This window comes from Dermacentor variabilis, chromosome 1 (assembly GCF_050947875.1).
Source record: "Dermacentor variabilis isolate Ectoservices chromosome 1, ASM5094787v1, whole genome shotgun sequence".
Classification (NCBI taxonomy): domain Eukaryota; kingdom Metazoa; phylum Arthropoda; class Arachnida; order Ixodida; family Ixodidae; genus Dermacentor; species Dermacentor variabilis.
In genome coordinates this window covers 2,092,595-2,119,659 of record NC_134568.1, presented here as the reverse complement: position 1 = coordinate 2,119,659, position 27,065 = coordinate 2,092,595, and the positions used below count along the sequence as shown (strand labels likewise).

Genomic DNA, 27,065 nt, shown 5'->3' with positions numbered 1-27,065 from the left:
TGATTTTCTACAATTATCCATAGTTTCTATTACTTCATTTCTTTACGTTAAATTATTTTATCAAAATTCTTACCAATACTTTCATTGCAAGTCTAAATTACAGTTCTATTGCCCCACGCTCCACTATTCAAATCTAGTTTCTCTATACTTCTAACCTTACGGAAAACCGCCTGCTTCTTGGCCAATCCCCCATAGTGGGTACGCGCCACTGTCTGGGACACAAGACAAGACAAGACAAGACAAGGCGCTTTCGTCCCGCAGTGCTTCATCTAAATAATCCGGCGACGTTTCTTGGACGCGACCAGCTTGAACTCCTTCTTTTCCGCCGAGCAGAACTCTTGCGACGCCTCGTGTCACTCATGATGCAACGACCTCAACGCGATGCCACGACTTCGCACCAGGATGCAAAGACGACTGGCCACGGATTTCGCCCCACTGCTCAACAAAACGGCGGCTGCGGCCGCGTTCAGAGATCAGCGACACGGTCCGGACACGGCGACCCTCGGTCTCAACGCTCTCGTGGGTGGACGAAACGCGGCAGGCATCCCGGGGCCTTTCCTTCCGGCGGCTGCCTCGTGTCGGCGTTCCATTGGTCCGGAGACGCTTGCCCGAGCGTCTTGGTCAACGGAACAGTCGACAGGTGAATATTCTTACATGTTCTACCAGCCAAACCATAGCATTTCTGAGAGACAGTTTAAATGTAGTCTCTATGTAGTGCTTTGGCGAGAGGTCACCAACATCTCGGTGGCACCGTACACCAGGGCCAGCAGCCAAGCAATTTTATGGCTATTGAGAATACTCCTTCTCCCGTATCGCTAATCCCAATAGAAACGTGCATGTCGTTTGTACATTTTGTGTGCAGGCCCCTGGAACCTGTTAAGCGGGCAAAGCGAAACTTGCTTAAATGCTTTTCATGCACGGCAGAAGGCCAAACACAGAGAGAACACACGCGGCACTGCGTTCACCTCGTGTGGACGTGTTCTCATTGTGGAAGCCTTGTTTTATCGATCTTAATGAGCAGCTGAAGGAAGCAGAGACCTTTTGTTTGTAACTGGGTGGTTGCCACTAGGAGGTTGCTTTTTTGTTCGTAAAACATCGGAAATGATGGTTGGGTGACATTTGCTCTTGTGAACACTTCTAGCTTAATGACAATTTTCTGTAAACGCCGAAGAGCCAAATGCATCCTATTCGATTAGGCCTTTGATAAAATATTTGATTAAATAATTAGATATTTTGTTGCTTGTTTTTTGAGCGTTCAGTATTAAAATAAGTTATGCGAAAGATAAATATAATACAAATGAAGAAACAAACTGTGAAGAACTTTCTAGCAACATTGACGCAAATATTCTGATTTAGTGCAAAATCTTGATCTTTCAGCGAGAATCAGACGAGAAGGGGCCTCCCGAGTCATGCCGGTCGTGGATCGGCAGACGCAGCGACCGCGTTGCTTCTCGCTCCCGCTGCAGCAACCAAGACGATGGTTCACAGAAGGAGGGTCGAGCTCGCAGGTGGCCCAGCGTGTCCTCCCAGATCTTTACACCGGCCCCGGGTTCTGGAAGCCTCCGCCCACCGCCTGACCATCGCAGGAGCACCGCGCAGTCCTAGCCGCTGTTCCACTGGTGGGGCTTGGCGCAAGGGCGACGTGTCTCGCTTCGATTGCAAGCACAGGTTTCGCGTGGCTGGCTTCGCTCGCGGAGTCGAGAATCCCGCCGTCATCGCAATTCGACGCGGTGCCTTTTCCCACGGCGAGAACCACGAGATCTTCAACATACGTGCGGGGCGTTTCAGTTCATCGAGGCCGATCACCGTGCTGCTATTATGACTGCTGATATTCTCGTACTTTTCAAGCAGTACAAGGACGTCCGGGCTGTTCGTTCGGACGTTATAGGCTTCCATAAAATCGGCTCTGCAATCGCTGAGGTGCAATCCTGGCTGCCCTCGGGCAATTTTTCCCATGACGGGCCTCTAGATAATTCCACGGATGACGCAGATATCCGTTGAGGCGGACATTTCTGAGTTGTTTGTTTCCGCAGGGATCTGCTGAAACTCGTACACCGCTTCCGCCTAATTACCGCGAGATCTTCAATTTTGCCTGTTTTGTAAAAATATATTCTCATCTATGCGATAATTGTAGTTGGCCTGAAAATTTACTTTTGGGGGGCATCGCTATTCCATTGTCGGAAGTTACGGATTCCTTGTTATTATAAGAGGCATGAGCTGGCATATCTCGACTTCATATATGCCTAGCTCACAATGAAGAAAGTTATTAAAAGGAGAAAAGGGGACATATGAAGCGCTGTGAGCTTTGGCTCCTCTTTGCTCTGTGTTGCCCTCTTTGTTTATCATCCGCTATATACTGGAACTCAAGATATAATAGCTCGCAGATATAGCTACACCCTTCAGTTTGATTACCCTTCACCTGATGAGGGATATAGCATGCGACTTAAATGTTTCTTCCTTTATCTGTTGTTTAGTTTTCAGTTAGAACGTCTCATATCTCTCACTTCAGGAAATAGTGCAGGCTGTACGCGTTTAGGATGGTCAATCAGCCTGCAATGTTTTCTGAAGGTATACTGATTAGATTTCCTAAAAGCTAATGAAGCCACAGGAGAGCAGAAAATTAAGAAAATAAATTGATGCATTGTCTCAGAACACTAGGCGAATTACGTACGTGTATAAACACACAGTCACTCTTTATAAAACGAAGAAAGTTCGAGTAGACGGGCATGCTTTTCAACATGCAGCATTTTTTACAGGCATTGTCCGCTGGTTCAGTAGAAGCCGTTCAACGCTTTGCATTCTCACAAAATGACCTGAGCCACTACAGGCTTTCCGGCTATGGTATTGAGCTGCTAAGCACGACGTCGGGGGATGAAAACCCGCCTACGGCAGCAGGAGGAGGAGGAAGAAAGAACTTTATTTTTCAAAGGAATTTGGGACCTCCCAGGCCCCCTGGGTCCCCGGACGATCCCACTGCACTCAAATGTTCATGTTTAACATGTCCATGACGTTGGCAGCCCGGTTGGCGGGGATATTCTGCCTTGCCGGGTCCGTGGAGCGTAGTGAGATTTCCCAGTCCTACCAAGTTTGGAGTGGTACCGGCCCGCCGGGGGGAGGAGAAGCCGGGCAGGCCAGGAGTATATGTGTGAGGTTTGCTTTCGGCGCATTGCACAAAGGGCAAGAAGGTGGGATGGGTCGGTAGTGGGATAGGAGGGATGCAGTAGGTTGCGTGCGCGTTTGCAGGCGGCGCCATAAGTGTTGCTCCCTAGTAGTGACGCAAGAGTGGGGGGTGGGTATATTTGCCGCTCGGCACGAGCATTCGCGATGACGTCAGCGAAGGTACACGCACGCTCCCTCGAGAAACGCCCCATGAGGTCCGCCTGTGCCCGGTTTCTCTACCCTCGGGCTAAAGAATCGGCGGCCTCATTGCCAGGGTTTCCCGAGTGCGCGGGCACCCAGATGAGCTCTGCGCTGCGGGAGAAGGGAGGGTTCTGGGTCAGTACGTGGAAGGTGGCAGGGTGAACTCTGCCCCCAGCATAATTTAGCAGCGCAGTTTTAGAATCATTCAGGATGTAGGTAGCACTGGAGCTGCCGAGAGCTAGCGCTATAGCAATCTCTTCCGCTTCCTCTGAGTCTGTTCCCGGAGGTAGTTGCTGTATTAAGGGAGGGGTGTTCGATGTGTAAGCAACCGCTGTGGCTCCGTGCTGATCACATGCGGCATCTACCCATAATGCATTCTGTTCATCGCCGTACCGTTTATGAAGGGCTGCTGCTCTGGCTTTTCGTCGCTCGCGGTTTTCTTCGGGGCGCATGTTACGGGGGAGCGGTCGAATGCGCAGCATTCGACGAATTGCCGTGGGAAGGGCTTTTAGGGAGTTATGATTAGCAGGAATGTTAATTTGAAGCTTGGAAAGTATATGTCTTCCGGTAGGGGTGCTGGCTAATCGGAGATATTGAGCCTGTAAGTGCGCTCCGGTTAGTTCTTGTAAGGTGTTATGCACACCTAACACCGCCAGGCGTTCGTTACTGGTGTTTTTCGGCAGACGGAGCGCTGCCTCGGTAGCTTGCCTGATTATAGAATTTATTGTTTGCGTTTCGGCTGCATTCAGTTTAGGATAGCACGCACAATACAATACTTTACTCATGGTAAAAGCTTGTACCACTTGCAGAGTATCTGATTCACGGCGACCGTGAGCTTTATTTGTTACTCTTTGTGTTAGCTGCGTGGTGGCTGCTAGTGTGCTCTTTCAACGTTTGATTTCAACGTTCCACGTCGACGAGACGTTCTAGGTGATCGTCTGCTGCTGTGTGCTGGCCGAACTGGTATTGCCTAGTGCCGTCATCGAGAAGCTCGTCGTGAGCTGCTGTGCGCCGGGCACGCACAGTGCGCCCCACGAGTTCGCGGCTCTCGCGGGTTCTCAGGTCATCGCCGACCGGTGCGAGCTCCTGGGAACGTTCGAGATGCAGAACTTCGAGCAGAACGACGCTGACATCCGGGACCTATCCATAGCGCTGAACGTCAGCGCGAACGCGAAGACACCGAAGGTCACATGCACTCCCGCCTCCGCGGGCCGCGAGTTGGCTGTCGCGTCTGATATTTGGCACGTCGCGACGCTTGCCCAAATTTACATGAGCGGCTATTTGGTCCCCGTTGACTTCTTGAGAGAGAGGACGATCGAGGTGAATGCCACGCTCAAGAAGCCAGGCGTGCCTTAGCAGCGCTAATGGCTTGCGGCATCCAGATGGCCTGCTGCAGATGCCCTGTTGCGGCCTGCAGATGCCCTGTTGGGCGTTGGAGCGCCCAAGCCTCGGCACGGTAATGCAGCCGGGAAAGGGACATTTCTGGACGCAAGTCGGCGAGAGAGACCTGAGAAGCAGGATCGAGTTCAGTTACTGCTACGCTGCGACCGACGACGTGATCGACTGTCTGCAGTACGGCCCCAAGATATCGCACGTAATATTTGAACCATCCACTATTCTGGCCCGTTCCGAGTACCAGGAACTCAATCGCGCATACTACTATGGCAACGCCACAGCTCGAGTCTCGTGTTTCGGATGGGTCCCATGATTGACCGCATCGTGGCCGTCCTACCTTCCACCTTTTCCATCAGATGCCGCTACCTTCAGGACGCAAAGTTGGCCTTCGCCACGCAGACTTTTCAGGTTGGGGCGCAACGCAGAGTTATCGGCAAGAGCAGCAGCCTCTACTTCCTCATCTTCGGTGGCTGGCTGTTCGATTACCACGCGGCGACCGCCTTAAGTGACATGCTGCACAGGAGTTGCACCCTGAACCACGTCACGTTCGACGCGTTGTCGCCGGAATCGAACGTCGTCCTGATGGAGGGGCCTCGAGGCCTAGAAACACCTTACACGCTATTATAACCATCAGCGACTGTGAGCAGCGCTACACACCTCAACTGGAGGCACGCTATTGAAGAAGGTGCTCGAGAGCCGGTCGCTACTCGTTAACCTGCTCCTACTGGCAGGCCGGACCGAAGCCGAAGTGGCGGAGGCGATAACTGGTTGAGAGTGATGCCAGGACACGCATTTCCTGGCCCTCGTTGGTGTCGCGAGCGACAAGCTTAAGTGTTCCCGTGACCCAGCCATTGGTTACCGCCCTCGCTGGCTGAATAATGCGGCCCTCGCCGTTGAAATAGTGCTAGAGATACCGAAGCAGCAGAAGTAGCTGTACTTTTACTTCCATATTAATATGTTTTTGGCGCAATTATTCACGATCAAGTAATAAATCCAACGCTTCTTGCATGGCAAGTCCTGGTAATGTTGCTGAAGAATCCACAGAATTACCATCGCTTCTGTTCAGTGCTGTTTTTCTCGAAGTTTTTTTGACGCTAAGTTTCAGTTAAATGGCACATAAAGTTGTGTTGCTCATATAGCACATTACTTAGGCCCACAACATCAATACGGCATATTGGTTGGTGCGAAGAGCCTTTTCATTCGATTCTCTCGTGACCATGAGAACAAGTGTTGTTTCGGTTCAATGGACGACATGTATTTCGCTCCAAGAGTGTTGTTATGCTTGGGCTTTAAATGCGAGAACAATCTTGGCGCACAGTAATGCATTGTGTAACTGATAGCTATGACGGTTGCGTTAACAAAGCTGGTAAGAACAAAAAGAATTTTTGAAATGTACTAAAAATCACTCGCTGTAGACAGTTTACGAAGACTAAATAATGAACATTCTTTTTTTGACCGAGGCCATAGCAACAAGATGTAGCTGCATGGAGTTGTACAGAGATCGCTACACAAACGGCTATCGCAGAAACTGGTTCCCTGTGAGAGAGAGAGAGAGAGAGAGAGAGACAACTTCATGTAGTTGCCTGCAGAACGACACCATGACTAAATGGCGCCGTGACGCGGGCCCTGACGTCTTCTCAGCGGGTGGTCTCTACTCAACTCCAGCGCGTGTTACTCCCGCGGTTGGTCGCCCTGTGGGGCAACGTTCCGTCGGTTTCGCTCGGCCTTTGTCTTTCAAGAGCCGCCGAGACCTGCTGGACGGCCCAGGTTTGGCTTTCGTGGTCGTAGCATTCCGCCGCAGCCGCGAGTCGCGGAGGAATCGTTGTACTTGTCGAAGCCTCATTGGGGAACTTGGTGCAATCCCATAGGATGTGCGTCAAGGTGGCCCTCTCCCGCTGGCACACGCGGCACACATCACTCAGATATAATTTAGGGTATAGATGAGTCATTAATACTGGGGTGGGTAAAGAACCAGTTTGCAATTGTCTGAACAGCACCGCCTCCGCTCGGCTCAGCCCCGGGTGCGGGGGTGGGAAAGTCCTTCGAGCCAGGCGGTGGAACTGGGTAAGTTCGTTGAACGTCGTAATGCGGTCCTTGGCACTACACCACGTTGGACGGTCGGTTGCAGCGGCGCGGTTGGTTAGCGCTCGCGCCACTGCGTGTGCCGTCTCGTTGTGGTTATCGTGCTTCTCGGACGCATCGTTGCCCGCGTGCGCCGGGAACCACTTGATTCTAACACACCGATTCTGTCGTTGCAGGTCAGCCGAGCACAGAACGCGCACAGCCTCACCGCACACTTTGCCCTTTGCATAATTCCGCACTGCACTTCGGGAATCGCACAACACCGTCTGGCACCCGGGGTCGGCAATGGCCAGGGCAATGGCCACCTCCTCCACCTGACACGCCTCGCGGACCCGTAAGCTCGCCGCTGCCCTCGTCGCGCCGGACGACGCCTCGATGACGGTAGCTACGAACGCCGCGCAGTCTCCCTGGTATTCTGCCGCATCCACGAACCTTGCGTGCTCGTCCTTGGCGTGAAAGTCGATGAGGGCCTTGGCCCTCGCCGCTCTTCTCTCCTTGTTGTACTCCGGGTTCATGTTTCTCGGGATGAGGTCCACCCGAATCCGGCGCCGGGTTCCGTCCGGGACAGAAACGTCGCTACTCGCCGCTTTCGCTCCGGGCGTGAAGCCCAAGTATTGAAGTATGCGCCTGCCGGCTTCGGTCATAGAGAGCCGCTCCAGCTGGGCGGTCCGTTGCGCTTCCGCAATTTCGTCGAGGGTATTGTGTACCCCCAGGCTCAGGAGCTTGTTGGTGCTCGTACACTCGAGTAGTCCGAGCGCCGCCTTGTAAGCTCGGCGTATCAGGGCGTCGATTTTATTCCTTTCACATTGCATCCAGTTGTGGAAGGCTGCAACGTAGGTGACGTGGCTGATTACGAAGGAGTGCACAAGCCGAATCAAGCTTTCCTCCTTCATCCCGGCCTTGCGGTTGGCGACCCGTCTGATGAGACGTATTGCGTTGGTAATCTTGGCTGTAAGGCGGGAAATAGTCTCGCCGTTGCCCCGTCGCTTGTCTATGATCATGCCGAGCACCCGGATCTTGTCGACCTCCGGGATCACGTGGCCGTTCCTCGTCACGATCTTGATGGCCTCGTAATCCCTCGCTTCGCTCTTCTTACGTCTGACGTATTTCGGTGGTAACACCAGCAGTTCTGACTTGCTCGGTGAGCAGATCAAACCAGAACCGTTCAGCTGGTCTTCAATCGCGTCGACGGCTTCTTGCAGCGTGCTCTCAATGTGACCATCGCTGCCTCCCGGAACCCACAGCGTGATGTCATCGGCGTAGATGGTGTGCCGGAAGCCCTCGACGCGAGAGAGTCGCTTGGCCACCCCGATCATGACGAGGTTGAATAACAACGGCGAGATGACCGAGCCTTGGGGGGTCCCGACACTGCCGAGCCTCTTCTCTTGGAGCCGTAGATCGCCGGCGCAGAGCTCAGTAGTCCGTCCCGTCAGAAAGTCCTTGATATAATTGTATGTTCTTGCGCCCATGTTGAGTCTGGACACCTGGGCTAGGATTGCAGAGAGCTTCACCTTGTCGAAGGCGCTCTGCAGGTCCAGCCCCAGAATGGCCTTGTTGTCTTTCGTTAGGGTATCTTCGTCAATTATATCTTTCTTCAACAGAATCATCGCGTCTTGGGTGCCGAGGGAACGCCGAAACCCGATGATCGTGGTGGGGTATAGTCCCGACTCCTCCAGGTAATCCTGCCACCTACACATGAGGACGTGCTCCAACACCTTGCCCACGCAGGACGTGAGCGAGATGGGCCGGAGATTGTCCATGTTCGGCGGCTTGCCTGGTTTGGGGATGAGTATGGTCTTGGCAGTCTTCCACTGCTGGGGCAGTGACCCCGCACTCCAGCACTTGTTGCAGTAACCGGTGAGGTTTTCGATGGCCACATCGCTGAGGTTCTTGAGCGCTCTGTTCGAGATGTGATCCGGGCCGGCCGCCGACTTGCTGTTTAGTTCGTGCAGGGCCGCTCGCACCTCCTCGACGCTGATGTCGCGGTCAAGCTTCTCGTTGGCTTGACCGCCGTACTCAGGATGCCTTTCCGTGGGTGTAACCGGAAGATACTTGCTGTTTATGCGTCTGATTACTTCAGTTTCCCCGTTTTCCTTGACTGCTCTATGAATGATCTTTGCGAGGCGGTCGCGTTGGTGGGACTTTGTTTTAGTCTCGTCGAGCAGATGCCGCATCAAGTTCCAGGTTTTGCCGCTATGCATCTGCCCGTCCGCAGCATTACAGATTTCGTTCCATTGTTGCGTGCAGAGCAGCCGACAATGAACTTCGATGGCGCGATTCAGCTCCGCCACCTTCTTCCTTAGGCGCCGATTTAGTCGTTGCTTCTTCCACCTGTTAAGGTGGAAGAAGCAACGCAAAGCAATCTATCCTTAACAGGTTCCCTGTGAACTTATTTTAGTTGGTAGTTTAAGCGTGGTGAGTGTGGTGTTCGCCGTACACAGATCCAGATAAATGAGTCGTCGACGTAGTAGTTTAGGAGGCAAGGGTAAATACGTTCACGCAAATAATAGCTATGCTAATGTCTAGCTGTCGCTACTTGTAATATGGTCGATATCGGGTGACCACGTAGTCCTTGATGGCAAGAAAACTCATGGCGACAGTAGCAGGCATGGTGCCATCAAACGTGAAGTCCGGACATTCAACGTGCTGATGTAGAGGCTTCGCCGCGCTTTTACCGCGGAAGCTGGTGAGGACGAGGGACATTGAGAATTGCCGTCGCGAGGACAGCAAGAAAGAAAGACATAATCTAGAAGAGAGCAGCATTGGTGACTGTATACAATTTTAAACGCTCCAAGAGCAACTTTTATTGTGGTTCTTTTCCGAATTTAGCAAGGTATTCATTTAGTAGGCCAAGTCGTTGAGTGGTAACAGATGTACGAACATAAATTACCAGTTCATTGATAATTTGCATAGGTACATTTACACTCGCCAGCCTTTGTTGCTTGGGTAGTTGCATAAGACCGTGCTTCAATTAAACGGCATAGTATTATGTGATTCTCTGACCTACCATGTCGCACTGCTTGATAAAAAACGGACAGCACACAACATCGATTTAATTGGCTCTCAATTTTTCTACAGCGACAGCAGTATTGCTCAACTGCGAAGAGAACCGCCTCGTTGTTGTTGCCTTGAACTTCGGGCAAGTCAACGCGAGGGGGATTCGCCAAGGTTCTAAATATCAACCTAATAAAGAAACTTCAAACCTCTAACGTTATGCCTGTATTGCCTATATCTAACTGATGATATTGTATATGTTAGAAAATAGTGAAGAGAAATCTAGCCACTTTTCGATGAATCGCTAAGGTGTTAAAAGAAAATCAAATGTTAATAATGAGGGAAAAAGCTGTTTCACATGTCTGCCTCTCTGTAGCATTTCTTTACTCATCCACATTCTGACTTGTTTTCGGACCCATCCGAGGGTGCTCGCACAAAAACAAAAAATTACCCTCTGCGAGGGCAGAACCGCTACGTGATAGCAGTTGTTATAAGCGTGTATTTCTTTCCGGATTACACCTGCGGTAAATATTGTCGTGCGCGGCTTTTCCTCAAATAATGAGCCACTACTGGGAACTCAACGTGAAACTAACGGTAAGAAAGCGGCTGGGTTGTGTCGAGGGGTGTAGTCGTATAAAAATGTATCAATTATAAAGTGAGGCCTTTAAAAATACTTGGCACATGTTTAATTTAAATGTCAACTCTCAATTGTGTGATATTTGAGAACGATAAATGTGGATTAGATAAACAAGTTGTGACTGTCGCGGACAACACCAGCCCCTTTCCACATAAGTATGAGGCTCGGAGCATTAGCTATGGCGCTCGAAAGTAACCGCTGGCTTGACGAACCAACCGACTGAGCTACCTTTCCGGGCAACATTGAAGGATCACGAGTTCAAATCACAAGTTATGTTCCTTTTTCCCCCCTTTTTTTTCTTTCTTTTTAATGTGTTTTCCTTCATTTTATCACTGTACGGAAACCCTCCTAAAAAAAAATTATATATCCTCAATTATGTGTGGCCACACATGTGCAGGTCATAAATACCAGGTTCTCTAGCCGAGTGCCATCCATGCGGTATAACCGAGCTCAGATTGGCCCACCTTGACTGATCAAATTGGGCACCACTGTAGGTTAAATGAGGCGTACAACTCCTGCGGGACCCGCCGTGGTTGCTCAGTGGTCGTGGTGTTAGACTGCTGAGCACGAGGTCGCGGGATCGGACCCCGGCCACGGCGGCCGCATTTCGATGGGGGCGAAATGCGAAAACACCCGTGTACTTAGAATTTGGTGCACGTTAAAGAACCCCAGGTGGTCGAAATTTTCGGAGTCCTCCACTAAGGCGTGCAAAATCAGAAAGTGGTTTTGTCACGCAAAACCCCATTCTCCAATTTTTAATTTAACTCCTGCGGGGACGGTAGAGTATCCGTCTCCAGTGCAAAAGGACCGTGATTCAAATCCCGGTGCAGCGAAATTCTCCACCGGAAAATACAAAAAAAAAACGTGTGTTGAGAAAATTGCACAAACAGGCCTGGAGTGCGGCCTGATCCCGGTGACCAGAACCGGTAACGCACTCTCTCACCAGAGCAGGATTGGCCACCCTGGTGCAGTACTGGGCCACAACCTCCTATATGAATACAACAATCAAACCCCGGCCCTCAGTCCCCAGCAGCCGCGAAGCAACTGACCACGGCGGCGGCCAGATCTGTGACGCTGCAGAAGGTGCTAAGAATACCTGGCTCCGGACAGGCCGCCATTGGAATCTGAACCTGGCAACGTTTAACGTTAGAACGCTATCTAGCGAGGCGAGTCTAGCAGTGTTATTGGAGGAATTAGAGGGTAGTAAATGGGATATAATAGGGCTCAGTGAGGTTAGGAGGACAAAAGAAGCATATACAGTGCTAAAAAGCGGGCATGTACTGTGTTACCGGGGCTTAGCAGAGAGACGAGAACTAGGAGTCGGATTCCTGATTAATAAGGAAATAGCTGGTAACATACAGGAATTCTATAGCATTAACAAGAGGGTGGCAGGTCTTGTTGTGAAGCTTAATAAGAGGTACAAATTGAAGGTGGTACAGGTCTACGCCCCTACATCCAGTCATGATGACCAGGAAGTCGAAAGCTTTTATGAAGACGTGGAATCGGCGATGGGTAAAGTAAAAACAAAATACACTATACTGATGGGCGACTTCAATGCCAGGGTAGGTAAGAAGCAGGCTGGAGACAAGTCAGTGGGGGAATATGGCATAGGCTCTAGGAATAGCAGAGGAGAATTATTAGTAGAGTTTGCAGAACAGAATAATATGCGGATAATGAACACCTTTTTCCGCAAGCGGGTTAGTCGAAAGTGGACGTGGAGGAGCCCGAATGGTGAGACTAGAAATGAAATCGACTTCATACTCTGCGCGAACCCTGGCATCATACAAGATGTAGACGTGCTCGGCAAGGTACGCTGCAGTGACCATAGAATGGTAAGAACTCGAATTAGCCTAGACTTGAGGAGGGAACGGAAGAAACTGGTACACAAGAAGCCAATCAATGAGTTAGCGGTAAGAGGGAAACTAGAGGAATTCCGGATCAAGCTACAGAACAGGTACTCGGCTTTAACTCAGGAAGAGGACCTTAGTGTTGCAGCAATGAACGACAATCTCATGGGCATCATTAAGGAGTGCGCAATAGAAGTCGGTGGTAACGCCGTTATACAGGAAACCAGTAAGCTATCGCAGGAGACGAAAGATCTGATCAAGAAACGCCAATGTATGAAAGCCTCTAACCCTACAGCTAGAATACAACTGGCAGAACTTTCTAAGTTAATCAACAAGCGTAAGACAGCGGACATCAGAAACTATAATATGGACAGAATTGAACAGGCTCTCAGGAACGGAGGAAGCCTAAAAACAGTGAAGAAGAAACTAGGAATAGGCAAGAATCAGACGTGTGCGTTAAGAGACAAAGCCGGCAATATCGTTACTAATATGGATGAGATAGTTCAAGTGGCTGAGGAGTTCTATAGAGATTTATACAGTACCAGTGGTACCCACGACGATAGTGGAAGAGAGAATAGCCTAGAGGAATTCGAAATCCCACAGGTAACGCCAGAAGAAGTAAAGAAAGCCTTAGGAGCTATGCAAAGGGGGAAGGCAGCTGGGGAGGATCAGGTAACAGCAGATTTGTTGAAGGATGGTGGTCAGATTGTTCTAGAGAAACTGGCCACCCTGTATACGCAATGCCTCATAACCTCGAGCGTACCGGAATCTTGGAAGAACGGTAACATAATCCTAATCCATAAGAAAGGGGGCGCCAAAGACTTGAAAAATTAAAGACCGATCAGCTTACTGTCCGTTGCCTACAAAGTATTTACTAAGGTAATCGCAAATAGAATCAGGAACACCTTAGACTTCTGTCAACCAAAGGACCAGGCAGGATTCCGTAAAGGCTACTCAACAATAGACCATATTCACACTGTCAATCAAGTGATAGAGAAATGTGCAGAATATAAACAACCCTTATATATAGCTTTCATTGATTACGAGAAAGCGTTTGATTCAGTCGAAACCTCAGCAGTCATGGAGGCATTACGGAATCAGGGTGTAGATGAGCCATATGTAAAAATACTGGAAGATATCTATAGCGGCTCCACAGCCACCGTAGTCCTCCACAAAGAAAGTAACAAAATCGCTATAAAGAAAGGCGTCAGACAGGGAGATACGATATCTCCAATGCTATTCACAGCATGTTTACAGGAGGTATTCAGAGGCCTGGAGTGGGAAGAATTGGGGATAACAGTTGATGGAGAATACCTTAGCAACTTGCGATTCGCTGATGATATTGCCTTGCTTAGTAACTCAGGAGACCAATTGCAATGCTTGCTCACTGACCTGGAGAGGCAAAGCAGAAGGGTGGGTCTAAAAATTAATCTGCAGAAAACTAAAGTAATGTTTAACAGTCTCGGAAGAGAAGAGCAGTTTACGATAGGTAGTGAGGCACTGGAAGTGGTAAGGGAATACATCTATTTAGGACAGGTAGTGACTACGGATCCGGATCATGAGCCTGAAATAATCAGAAGAGTAAGAACGGGCTGGGGTGCGTTTGGCAGGCATTCTCAGATCATGAACAGCAGGTTGCCACTATCCCTCAAAAGGAAAGTGTATAACAGCTGTGTGTTACCAGTACTCACATATGGGGCAGAAACCTGGAGGCTTACGAAAAGGGTTCTGCTGAAATTGAGGACGACGCAACGAGCTATGGAAAGAAGAATGATGGGTGTAACGTTAAGGGATAAGAAAAGAGCAGATTGGGTGAGGCAACAAACGCGGGTAAACGATATCTTAGTTGAAATCAAGAAAAAGAAATGGGCATGGGAAGGACATGTAATGAGGAGGGAAGATAACCGATGGTCATTAAGGGTTACGGACTGGATTCCAAGGGAAGGGAAGCGTAGCAGGGGGCGGCAGAAAGTTAGGTGGGCGGATGAAATTAAGACGTTTGCAGGGACAACATGGCCACAATTAGTACATGACCGGGGTAGTTGGAGAAGTAAGGGAGAGGCCTTTGCCCTGCAGTGGGCGTAACTAGGCTGATGATGATGATGATGTCCTTTGGTGTGTTTACTGGCTTCGTATGATATATATATATATATATATATATATATATATATATATATATATATATATATATATATATATATATATATATATATATATATATATATATGGGAACCCATCCGGCAATGATGCCAAGAAAAGCAAAGGGATGATTACCTGTTCTTGACACTGAATGTAAAAAACAGCGCCAGCGCCCATCTGCCGATGACTGTCGAGGCTAATGCGATAGCACTGAATCAATATTGCCCCGCAACGTATTGCCAGCGTCCAAAGGAGTTATGTATGAGGCGTGTACTGCAGCGGCTTTCCTCTATCGCGCATCCCTAAAAACATTCGGCGCCAACTAGCCTAGTCGCCGCCAAGCCTACGCGTGTCCTTCGAAATGCATGGCGTGCTTGATGTGGAAACCGCTTGATGTGGAAACCGAGCTCGGAGCTCGCGCTTCTTTAAGAGCCAGTACACGCGCGGCCTCCCGAGACGGGACGCGCAGTGCGCCTGTGCCTGGAAACGCTGAGAATTGTTCCCTCGCAAGCTGCACACCCAGTGGCTCATACTCAATATGTCGAGAGGTTTCTTGAGGAATAAGACATACCCAGTGAAAGAATGCCGCAGTTCGCTGAAGCGTCGGCGTGATAGGTGTTCGTTGAAAGCGGAACATTCCAAAATTTCCAAGTGAATTTGTTGCGCAGCATGCTAATGCTTTTCCGGCTACGAAAAAGGAGGAAACAAAACGCTGCGTACGAGCCATATTTTTAGTCAACAAGAACAACAAGACGGATTGAAAAACAGTGGTAAGGACTTTAATAACATCACCACCATTAATCAAGGAAACAGGAGGACCATAGAACGGGTCTTGTGTCTTTTTCTTGGTTACAATGGCGCAGTCGACTAACAATGGGACTCCCAGCACCTGACCATCAAACACGGTGCTCCGAAGAGGTCGCCAGCTTTCGGGCCAAAATTCCCAGCACTCAGTTGTTGCAACGCACTTGGACGGCGTTCAGGTCTCCAAAGCGGCATCGCTACGGGGCGTTAGCAGTGCTGCTGCGGGGATCTTGCACCGACAATCTCCGGTTTGTCACAATGTCTCCGTGATGTGACTCATCCTTTTGCTCCACCCGTCGGCCCCGGTGCTTTGGCGACTTCTGCACAGAGGCTTGCTGACGTTCACGGGTTCAAGGATGACTCTTTCCACTTAGTTAACAGCGTGGACGCTGGCTGTCTCCAATCAATAAACGGACGCACAGAAGAGATAGATCGCCGAAGGATGTGTTCATGGAGCCGAAGGATGTGTTCATTGTTTCAAGCTCCGCCACTACAAGACATGGTGAAGCTGGAGCGCGGCGTTGATGTGCGCATTTGATGAGTTTCCGGGAGCTACGATATGGATGGAAACAACTTTATTTTAAATCCGGCGAAGTTTAACGACCCGGGCTCTGGTCTCCCATGAGGGGACTTCGAGGCCTTGCCTCGTCGCCGTCTCTCAGGCCTGCTGGACAGCCCACTCTTGCGTCTTAAGGTTGGAGCGGCACAGAGCTCCGGCCCACTTCGACGCAAGAGCTTCCGGAGCTACTGCCAATGTAGCTGATATAACACGACACTCCCACAACATGTGTGAGAGCGCCGCTCTAGTTTGAGGACATAACTTACAAAGAGCACTCGGGTATTGCGCGGGGAAAGTGTGCCGCAATCGCACCGGACTGGGGAAGGTTTGTGTCTGCAGTTATCGCCAGACGACTGCCTGGCGACGTTTCAGCTTGGGGTGAGAGGGGGGGGGGGCAATGAGCACCTGCCTAGCTGGTAGTGCTTGGTGATGTCATTATAGCTGACCAAGCGTTCTCGCGTGTTTTGAACCAGGAGCCCCGAACTCGAATTGGCGGTCTCCGCTTCTGCGCGACGGGTCATGTCTCGGGGTCAGTAAGCGCAAGCGCAATCGCTACCTCTTCCGCTGTTTCTGGGTATTCCATTGCGACACTACATGCGTGCGTAAGCCGGGAGTTAACGTCTACGACTACCGCCGTGAACCGGTGTTCGCGTGTGTGTTCTGCCGCGTCTACGAAGCGCGTAGTCCTCTTCCCGCCCAAGGAGCGCAGCAGTGCCTTTGCGCGGGCCTGGCATCGGCCCCGATTATATTCGGGGTGCATGTTTCGGGGGTTAGGGGCGGCGATCAGTGTGTCGCTGAGGTCAGGTGGAATGACCTGTTTCTGACCGTGTCGGACGTGGTAATTGAAGCCGAGTTTCTGCAGGATGTACCGGCCCGTGGCTCTCAGGGACATGCGTTCGAGTTGCGAGGATCTTTGCGCATCCACGATTTCCTCAAGCGTGTTGTATAGCCCCAGCTGTAGCAGACGAGCAGTGGTTGTGGACTCCGTTAGGCCAATGGCAATCTTGCAAGTCTTGCGAATAAGGGTGTTGATTTTCTCCCTTTCGGTGACATTCCAGTTGCGGAAGGCAGCCACATAAGCAATGTGACTGATTGCGAAAGCGTGTATGAGGCGTATGACGCTGTCCTCCTTCATGCCCGTGTGCTTTATTGTAATAAATTTGATCAGGCGGGTAGCCGCTGTAACCTTGCGTTCGATTTTGCGGATAGCTTCTATGTTTGACCGTTGGTTGTTATATGCATGCGAGGATGCGTATGTTCGGGAATCAGGGAATACAGGAGCTGTCTTGCGTATAGAGGATTATTTCGTCACATTGGCGCGATAAGCCTGTAGGCTTGGACCGGCAGCCTGGGCGGTAAAGGAGCAGCTGCGATTTGAGTATAGATAGTTTGCCTTAAGGACATGTGATCCTGCCGGCAGGCTGACAATGAGGATGTCGCCACATACATATACGAGAAATTACACCTTCTCGGAGCTTGCAACTTTGCTTGGGGGTCTCCTGGGACCAGGCAGTACATAGTTGATGGTGTCCGAGTTCCCACCCATGCGGTCATTTTTCACGTGCACCCAGTGGAACCCAGTCTGCAAGCTTTCGTCCGGACGGCAGTGGAAGTGCAGGATGCCGCAATTCTGCGTTTGGAAACTACAGCCCCAGAGCACACCTCCGCCCATTCGCTGGCTAGACGGGGATGGTTTTCTTGTGGCAGCGTGGGCCACTGCATAGGAAGAGTTCGCAAGATCGGCGACAGACCATGCAATAACAAACCTGCCCACTACCAACGCTCCGTGCGCGCACGCACGCACACACACACACACACACACACACGCGCGCGCGCACGCACACGCTACCTCTGGGTCGCGATCTGCCCAGCGCCGCTCTTGACCTTCGGCTCCACACGGACGATGGAAGCACGTATCTGGCCTTTGCTCCTGCCTTAAACGAATTACCCGCAGATCTGAACCTGCGAGCAGACTACCTCCCGTCCGTTGACGTATATCTCGTGATCGAGGGCGGCACAGTCCGTCTCCACCCAATAGCCTCGACTTCAACAGCTGGTGTAGTCGCCACAGCCTGACATACCTATAACTGTTTTCTCAGTGTTAGAGAGCTATAGAGCGATTTTCGCATGTAATACGTTGTAGTTACGAGGCAATAGGTTACTGGAACATTGCTTTCCTACAGATGACCACGCAGCTATGTAGATACCAGTGTGACGTTACGCCGTACGCGAACGTGCTCTCATTGCCGAAAGGGTGCAGGAAATGCTGGCTGCTAGCGTCATGAGATGATCTTCTAGCCTCTCAGCCGCACCTGTCGTCGTTGCGAAGACGAACTGCAGTCACAACTTTTGTGTCCATTATTGAGAGTTAAGCATACCACCTCACGATTGCTACCAACGTACCCGCATTGGCGATGCCATTACCTACGTGCGAAACTCTACAAACAACGCCTGAAGTAGAAGTTTGCCCGCTGGGTCATTCGACTGGGAGATTACGCCTACGACATAAAGCAAAGAGTTGTGACGCTGAACCAGCTTTCCGATGCACTATGGCAAAGCATCTACGTGGAGAGCTCCCCTCAAGTCCAAGAAGGGTGGATGGAGTTCGTACATCAGGACGATTCTAACTCTCAACGGTGCGATTCAGATTTGGCATCAATAATAACCTCCGTCGAAGATAAGCAGCGCGATTCCAAATTTGTGCGGTGCGAAAAACTTTGTATTGACCCCATTCGACTGGCAACCAAGATTAATGTCAACTCCTAATATTCCCCTTGACCATTCGTTCTCAAATCCCCCACGCCATTCATGATAACCCGGAAAGCGGACACATAGACCTACGTGCTAATCTTCGTAAGATCCAGGGATATTTTTGGTGGCCTATATAGTGTGGATAACAGCATTCCATCGTACGTCAAAAGCTGCGAGCTGATCCAAAAGCTTAGGCGTCACCCAGAAGGCCAACCCCGTCCCCCTGCCCATTCCACTCCCTGACATTATTTTTCAAAAATCGGGATTGATGACGTCGGCACATTACCAACTACGGCAGCAGGCAACCAGAACATGTTAGTCGCAGTGCACTACTTACCGAATTTTTTCTAAGTCACTGCAGTGCCTTCTCTGGCTGCTAATTTGTTCACAAATTTATGCAGGACAGCTTTGAGTGGAAACGCGGTCTGCCCAGAAAGGTGGTTCCAGATCGAGCGACCCTTTACCATAGTCTAGAACTTCAAACTTACCTCCTGAATGCTGGCGTCGAACACTGCTTCACTTTAGCGTAGACTCCGTAAGCGATCGGGTTAACTGAGAGGTACAACCAGACCTTGCAGGCTCGACTCATCCCTCAATCCAACAACAAGAAACCAAATGAAACGGACTGGGACGACCATTTCGAAGCGGCACCTGCATACGCACTTAATGCGGCGTTCCAATATTCGTTTGCCACTTCACCTCATGAAGTTGTCTACCGGCACATACCAAAACTGGCTGCCGTCCAAAACTTCCACACACATGTAAAATATGGACGTACCGCTTCAAGACAAACCATGTGCCTGATCATTCGGGCTACGGTGGGCAAGAGGACATACCAGACATCAAAGATTTCCTGACGGAACGGACCACCGAAATCTGCGCGGGAGACCTGCAGCTCGAAGAGAAGAAGCTGGGCAGTGTCGGAAATCCGCAGGGCTCGGTGATCTCCCCGCTACTCTTCAACCTCGTGATGATCGGGGTGGCCAACCTGCTAGAAAGAGTAGCGGGAGGCAGGCACACCATTTACGCCGACGACGTTGCGCTATGGGTACCGGGAGGAAGCGACGGACACATCGAGACAACGCTGCAAGAAGCTGTCAACGCCAATGAGGAGCAGCTGGACGGGTCTTGACTCGTTTGCTCTCCGGCCAAGTCAGAACTGCTGGTGATTCCACCGACAGGAGCGGGCAGGAAAAGAAAGAATATGGAAGTCAAGTACGAGGGTCCCAAGATCACGGTCAAGTCGGCGGGAGGACAAGTAATAGCGGAGGTCGAGAAGATTCGAGTGCTCGGGCTGCGCATCCAGCGAAACCGAGTCAACGGTGAAACGGTCAACAAGCTCGCGGGCAAAGCGGCCGCGGCAATGAGACTCATCAAGAGGGTGTCCAACATAAGAACGGGGATGAAGGAGGAGAGCCTGACTAGGCTCGTTCAGTCCTTCGCAGTTAGCCACATAACGCACGTGGCCGCCTTCCACAACTGGAGGCCGAGCGAACGTAACAAGATAGACGCCACCATGCGCAAGGTGTATAAGGCGGCACTCGGTCTCGTCGGGAGCACGAGCACCGAAAAATTCATGGCGCTGGGAGTCCACAACACGCTGGACGAAATAGACGAAGCACAGAGAACAGCGCAACTCGAGTGTCTCTCTAAAACGAGAACCGAAAGACAGATACTGCGGGACCTTGGCCTCGAGCCGAGGGAAGGCAAGCAGCCGAAAGACGTACCTATACCGGATAGCATCAATAGAAAGCTCAGGGTCTGCCCGATCCCGAGGAACGTTAACCCCGAGCACAACAAGGAGCGGAGATTGGCGAGGGCCAGGGCTCTCGTGGACCTCCACGCCACAGAAGAAGGCGCCGTCTACGTGGACGCGGCGGAGTACCGAGGGAGCAGCGACGCATACGCGGCGGTGGTTGTCGGGGCATCGACGGGTGCAACGAAGACCGCGGCGAGCGTCCGGACTAAGGGACCTTAGTCCGGACTCGAGAAGCGCACCTTGCGGAGGAGGTGGCCATCGCCTTGGCTGTCTCCGACCCCGGATGCACTACAGTCTTGTGTGACTCTAGAACGGCAGTGAAGAACTACACCAAGGGTAGGGTAAGTGGTGAGGCCGCGCGCATACTGCGCAAGGCCGAAGACATCGGACGCAAAAGTGCTGTGGTGATCAAGTGGTTTCTGGCCCACATGGGCAGTGACGTGTCGGAACGCGGGAACGTGAACGGCAACGAGACGGCGAACCCGGCCGCGCGAGGACTAACCAACCGGGCAGCTGCAAGCACGGCCGACTAGTAGTGTTGGTCGCGGTGCAGTGCCAAGGACAAGATGACCACCTTCAACGAAATAGTCAAGTGGTACAGACTGACGCGACAGTCTACGCCGCCACCTCACCTGGGGCTTACCCGGAAGGAGGCAGTGTTATACAGACAGTTACAGACGGGGTCCCTGCTCACCCCGGTGCTAGCTAAGCACGTGTGTCCGATCGTGTACGCGAGTGACGCGTGTAGACTGTGCACGAAGGAGAGAGCCACAGCGGCTCACATCCTTTGAAACTGTAGCGTAAATCCGCGAGAAGCCAGCGAGAAGACGACGATCCCGCCGCAGCTAGAGGCTGCAACAAGGAGCTATGATCAAGAGACACAACTCAAGGCCGTCCAGCAGGTCTCGGCAGTTCTAAAGAGGCAGCGACCGCGCGAAACCGAGGAGAAGAGGGGCAGCACCCCCAGGAAGGGGGCGGCCGCCCTCTCAAACCTGCGGAACTAGCGAGAGACCAAGACCTTGAGGAGCACAACGAACGAGACTGACGTAGTGGACGCGTCGCGGTAAAAGCTTGTCCTCCTTGCGTGGAGGGAGCCTAACCGTTTCTGCAAGCATTTTCAATAAAGCAGTTGTCTCTCACTCTCTCTGTCTCGCCTTAAGTAGACTGTCAGCTCAACTGCTGAGATGCGTATGTTGTTTGTTTACTTTTGACCATTCCAATGTATACATATATATATATATATATATATATATATATATATATATATATATATATATATATATATTTATATATATAAAGGAGAAGAGGGGGTTGACCGAGGGGCCCGATTTTTATTAGTCATATCATAAGAAGCCAGCGAACACTGACACCAAGGACAACATAAGGGAAATTATATGTGCTTAGTAGATGAACTGAAGAAACGATAAATTAATGGAAATCAAAGTGGATGAAAAAACAACTTGCCGTAGGTGGGAACCGAACCCACAACCTTCGCATTTCGCGTGCGATGCTCTACCAATTCAGCTACCGCGACGCTGTTTCCCCATCCACTTTCCTGGGTATTTATGCGTCCGAGTAGAACCCTGAGAGTATTAGCCAGCGCCACCACTCATAGACCTTAGCGGCGGACGTGGAACTTCCTTTTTTCTTGCCGCAAACGTCACGAGAACGTGATCTTTTAGGGTGAAGGCAACTGGTCAATAAACCTACACATGCTACCTGAAGGCATCAATGTTGCCGGATTCGAGACCCTCATTATGTAATAAACGAGAAGAGGGGGTTGACCGAGGGGCCCGAATTTTATTAGTCATATCATAAGAAGCCAACAAACACTGAGACCAAGGACAACATAGGGGAAATTAGATGTGCTTACTAAATGAAATGAAGAAATGATAAATTAATAGAAATCGGAAAACGGTTCCCACCTGCGGCAAGTTGTGTTTTCATCCACTTTGATTTCCATTAATTTAGCATTTCGTCATTTCATTTATTAAGCACATCTAATTTCCCCTATGTTATCCTTGGTGTCAGTGTTTGTTGGCTTCTTATGATATGACTATATATATATATATATATATATATATATATATATATATATATATATATGTAAGCCTATTTATGTCCACTGCAGGACGAAGGCATCTCCCTGCGTCCTCCAATTACCCCTGTCCTGCGCCAACCGATTCCAAATAGCACCCACAAATTTCCTAATTTCATCAATCCATCTAGTCTTCTGCCGTCCTCAACTGCGCTTCCCTTCACTTGGTGCCCATCCTGTTACCCTAATGGTCCAACGGTTATCTAATCTGCGCATTACATGACCTGCCCAGCGCATTTTTTTTCTCTTAATGTCTATTAGAATATCGTCTATGTTCTCTGATCCAAACTGCTCTCTTTCTGTCTCTTAATGTTATGCCTAGCAATCTTTGTTCCATCGCTCTCTGCGCGGTCCTTAACTTGTTCTCAAGCTTCTTTGTGAACCGTCAAGTCTCTGCGCCGTATGTCACCACCGGTAAAATGCATTGTTTGTATACTTTCCTTTTCAATGATAACGGTAAGCTCCCATTCAGGGGCTCACGATGTCTGCCGTACGCGATCCAACCCATTTTTATTCTTTTGTGAATTTCCTTCTCATGGTCTGGTTCCCTGTGATTAGATGATCTAGGTAAACATACTGCTCCACAGACTCTAGAGGCTGACTTGCGATCTTGAACTCTTCTTCGCTTGTCAGGTTATTTATAATTACCTTTGTACCTGCATATTAATCTTGTCCCACTCTTACACTCTCCCTGTTAACGTCCTGAATCATTTGTTGTAACTCGCCTGCATTGTTGCTGAATAGAACAATGTCATCGGCACACCGAAGGTTGTTGAGGTATTCGCCGTCGATCTTTACTCCTAAACCTTCCCAGTTTAATAGTTTGAATACTTCTTCTAAGCACGCAGTGAATAGCATCGGAGAGATTGTGTCTCCTTGTCTGACCCATTTCTTTACAGGTATCTTTCTACTTTTCTTGTGCAGAATTGAGGTGGCTGTGGAATCTCTGTAGATATTTTCTACGGTATTTACGTAAGCGATCTGTACTCCTTGATTGCGCACTGCCTCTATGACTGCTGGTATCTCTACTGAATCAAACGCTTTTTCGTAACCTATGAAAGCCATATAGAGAGGTTTATTGTACTCTGGGGATTTCTCGATAACCTGGTTAATGACATGGATGTGATCCATTGCAGGGTAACCTTCCCTGAAGCCAGCCTGCTCCCTTGGTTAACTAAATTCCAGGGTTGTCTTTATTCTATTGGAGATTATTTTGGTAAACATTTTATGGAATACTGGGAGTAAGCTAATTGGCCTATAATTTTTTAGTTCTTTAAGGTCGCCCTTTTTGTAGATTAGTATAATGTTTGCATTCTTCCAGTTTTCTGGGACCCTTGCAATCGATAGACACTACGTATAGAGAGCCGCCAGTTTTCCTAGCATTATATATCCTCTATATTTGATTAAATCGACTGTTATTCCATCCTCTCCTACCGCTTTTCCCCGTTTCATGCCTTGCAAGGCCTTTCTGACTTCAACTCTAGTTATAGGAGCAGTTTCAGTATACTGTTCATTATTGTTTTGAATAGAGCGCTCCTGTGTCGTCTGGGTACTGTAAAGGTCAGTATAGAATTCTTCCGCTGCTTTTACTATATCTTCGAGATTGCTGATGATATTGCCCTGCTTATCTTTTAGTGCATACATCTTGGTTTGTCCTTTTTGTTCTCACTGATTTCAGGCTGCGTCCATTTTTTACGGCTTCTTCAGTCTTTCTCACGTTGTAGTTTGGAATATCACTTATTTTCGCCTTGTTGATCAGTTTTGACAGTTCCACGAATTCTATCTTATCTCTTAAGTTGGACACTTTCATTCCTTGTCGTTTCTTCATTAGGTCTATTGTTATTTGGGAGAGATTGCCTACTGGTTGCGTAGGTGCCTTGCCTCCCACTTCAATTGCTGCCTCTGAAGCCAGCCTCGTTACGGTTTCATTCAATACCTCTATGTCATCATCATCTCTCTCTTCTAAGGCTGCAAATTTGTTAGCAAGTACCAGCCTAAATTTGTCTGCTTTTGTCCTTACTGCCTCTAAGATGACCTGTTCTTTCTTGCCCAATTTTACTCTTTCTCTGTTTAAATTGAGGTGGATCTTGTGCCTATATATATATATATATATATATATATATATATATATATATATACACATGTATAAGTGAATCTCATCCGGGATCCGGTAGTCTAAGGGCAACTTTTAGGTTGAGGACGCACATTCCCGAAAATATAAAAAAAAAACGATGCTTTATTCCCTACGTTTATATATATACACTGAACGATATGCAACTAGGGGGCCGTTTTTCCCCTTTGTCGCAGGGAGACCGGGTGCACCCGCCATGGTTGCTCAGTGGCTATGATGTTGGGCTGCGGAGCACGAGGTCGTGGGATCGAATGCCGGCCACGGTGGCCGCATTTCGATGGCGGCGAAATACGAAAGCACCCGTGTACCTAGATTTAGGTGCACGTTAAAGAACCCCAGGTGGTCGAAATTTCCGGAGTCCTCCACTACGGCGTGCCTCATAATCAGAAAGTGGTTTTGGCACGTAAAACCCCATAATTCAAGACCGGGCTCATGGCGCATGCGATTCAAAACCAAATGAACAGCTTAATAAGCAGTGCCGTGTTCCAATGATTTCTCTTCCGCGCTTTGTTCACCCTTTGTTTTGACTACATGCAGTTTTGGACAGCGGCAGACACTGTACTTCTAGCACAGCCACGAACAAATTGCTTGTCGCGACTTCGACACATATTTGAAGTGCTTATAGCTTTATATAAACGTGGCGGCAAACTGAAAAAGGCAGAACGTCACCTGCCTCTCGTGGGTGTTTTGTGCCTACAGGCTCGGGCGGCAACCTTCCGCTACATTGTAAGCAATACGGATGCACTTCCATCTTCAGCAACATGTCAGTCGGAGGGAATTCCACCTCGCAGCAGGAAAGACAGGTGAGAGAAGTCTATCGCATTTCTAAACTTGGACTCGAAAAGTGTGTAAGCGCTACATCGGTGTTCCTAACCAAGTAAGAGCTTCAATATTTTCAACAGTGTTGCCGTGTACTGATAATGTCATTGCCATTATGTTGTGCATTGTGCATGTTCAGCGCGGCTAGGGGAAACTGTTTGCAAGAATAAAGATCAGTTGTTTGTCCAGACACCCTTCTCTCGCCTTGTCTACCTACACCTCTCGACTTTCTCCTTTTTCAAGTTTGATGGCATTCAGCGACTACATCCACGTAGCAACTAGCCGAACAAACCACTTTGACGTCTAACTAATCACCGAGAACTACCACGCAACTATACATTATTTTTACAGCACGGACACACACTGTTGACCCTGTTTCTGTGCAAAGCACGCTGACCGTGGAATCACTCCCCCATCCCAAGTGTTATTCGTGTTAATCGCATTCTCAAGTGTTAATCACCTACCCGTCTCAAATGTTCCTAGAAATATATAACATTTATGATGCCTGCCACCAGCGATATTAGAGATCCTTAAAACTTAAAAATTATCACTCCGTATTGAAATATCCAATCCAGCTTAAGCTTAAGGAGGAGAATGGTGTACTTCCAATGGCACATTAACAATGCGTCTCCCAGATGCGCCTTGTAATATGATTTAAAAAAAAACTGCAAATTTCGACACTTGTACAATCTCATAGGATTAGTTTGTCTGTGGTGATTCGTCAACGTGAGTATATATGCACCATCTTTTGGGGAAACTCAACATCGACTGTGGTGGCGCACGCTGTAATAAACCGCAACCTTCAATGCACACTGAACCGGTCCCGTTTTGCATACATCCTGTCCTTTCGGGAGTCGTATTCTGCGGGCAAAGTACGACAACCCAACGTGGTTTTGCTTTTCGGCGCCAGCAGATTTATTGTCAACCTGCCTATTTCCTACAAGAAACTGACTTAGCCTTGTCATCTCTAAAGCATTTTTTTCTTTCGGAGGGACGAAATTCTGCTAGTCTTGTTTTCGTGTGATCTTACATGTTACTGTAATCGGTGCGACATGGCCGTTTTATTTTTCTTTTTTCTTCTGCTATTGCCTGGCTGTTCTCTTTCTACAGGGAGATGCTATACTATGCCGTTGGTTTAATTTAGTCCGTGTAGTCTATCATCTTCCTTCACGTTTTCCATCTCTTAGGGCACACTGTAAAAAAAATTTGCCTTACTTTTCAGAAAATTTGCTGGTAATTTGTGACCGAACACTCTTCCGTAAATTAAGAACGGTAATTTCTGTAGAACGGACAACTGTAAAAGAGAGACCGTAATACAAGATAAGAGTGCTCCTGTATCTAGAAAACAGAAGACTCCGTATTCTGAACCTGTACTATAACCGTTAAAGTACGGTGCTTCTCGTATTCAGAAAACGGATCGCACTGTATGCTGAATTTGTACTATAACCGTTAAAATACAGGTGCTTGCCGTATTCAGAAAACGAAAGACTCAGTATGCTAAATCTGTACTATATCCGTTAAAGTACAGGTGCTTCCCGTATTTCATCTTGCAGAGCATATCCATTGTTCGAAGAATGTGCCATCGGGGACAAAATTGCCCAGGACGTGCGAGAGTTGACCGAATTTTATGGCGCACTATTTGCTGGGATCAGCCATGCTACCATCTGCGTTCGGAATGTGCATACGTGAC

At 49.3% G+C, this 27,065-nt stretch overlaps 1 protein-coding gene and 1 pseudogene across 1 annotated transcript; both read left to right on the top strand.

Moving 5' to 3' along the window:
- The first annotated feature begins 244 nt into the window (after nt 1–244).
- Nucleotides 245–2,118, top strand: LOC142569635 (uncharacterized). Its single transcript, XM_075678622.1, has 2 exons — nt 245–640; nt 1,378–2,118. Exons 1-2 carry the CDS (start codon nt 382–384, stop codon nt 1,575–1,577), a joined length of 459 nt encoding a protein of 152 aa, XP_075534737.1. The 5' UTR covers nt 245–381; the 3' UTR covers nt 1,578–2,118.
- Nucleotides 2,119–3,369: 1,251 nt separating this feature from the next.
- LOC142574852 (uncharacterized) lies at nt 3,370–21,331 on the top strand (annotated as a pseudogene).
- The last annotated feature ends 5,734 nt before the right edge of the window (nt 21,332–27,065 follow it).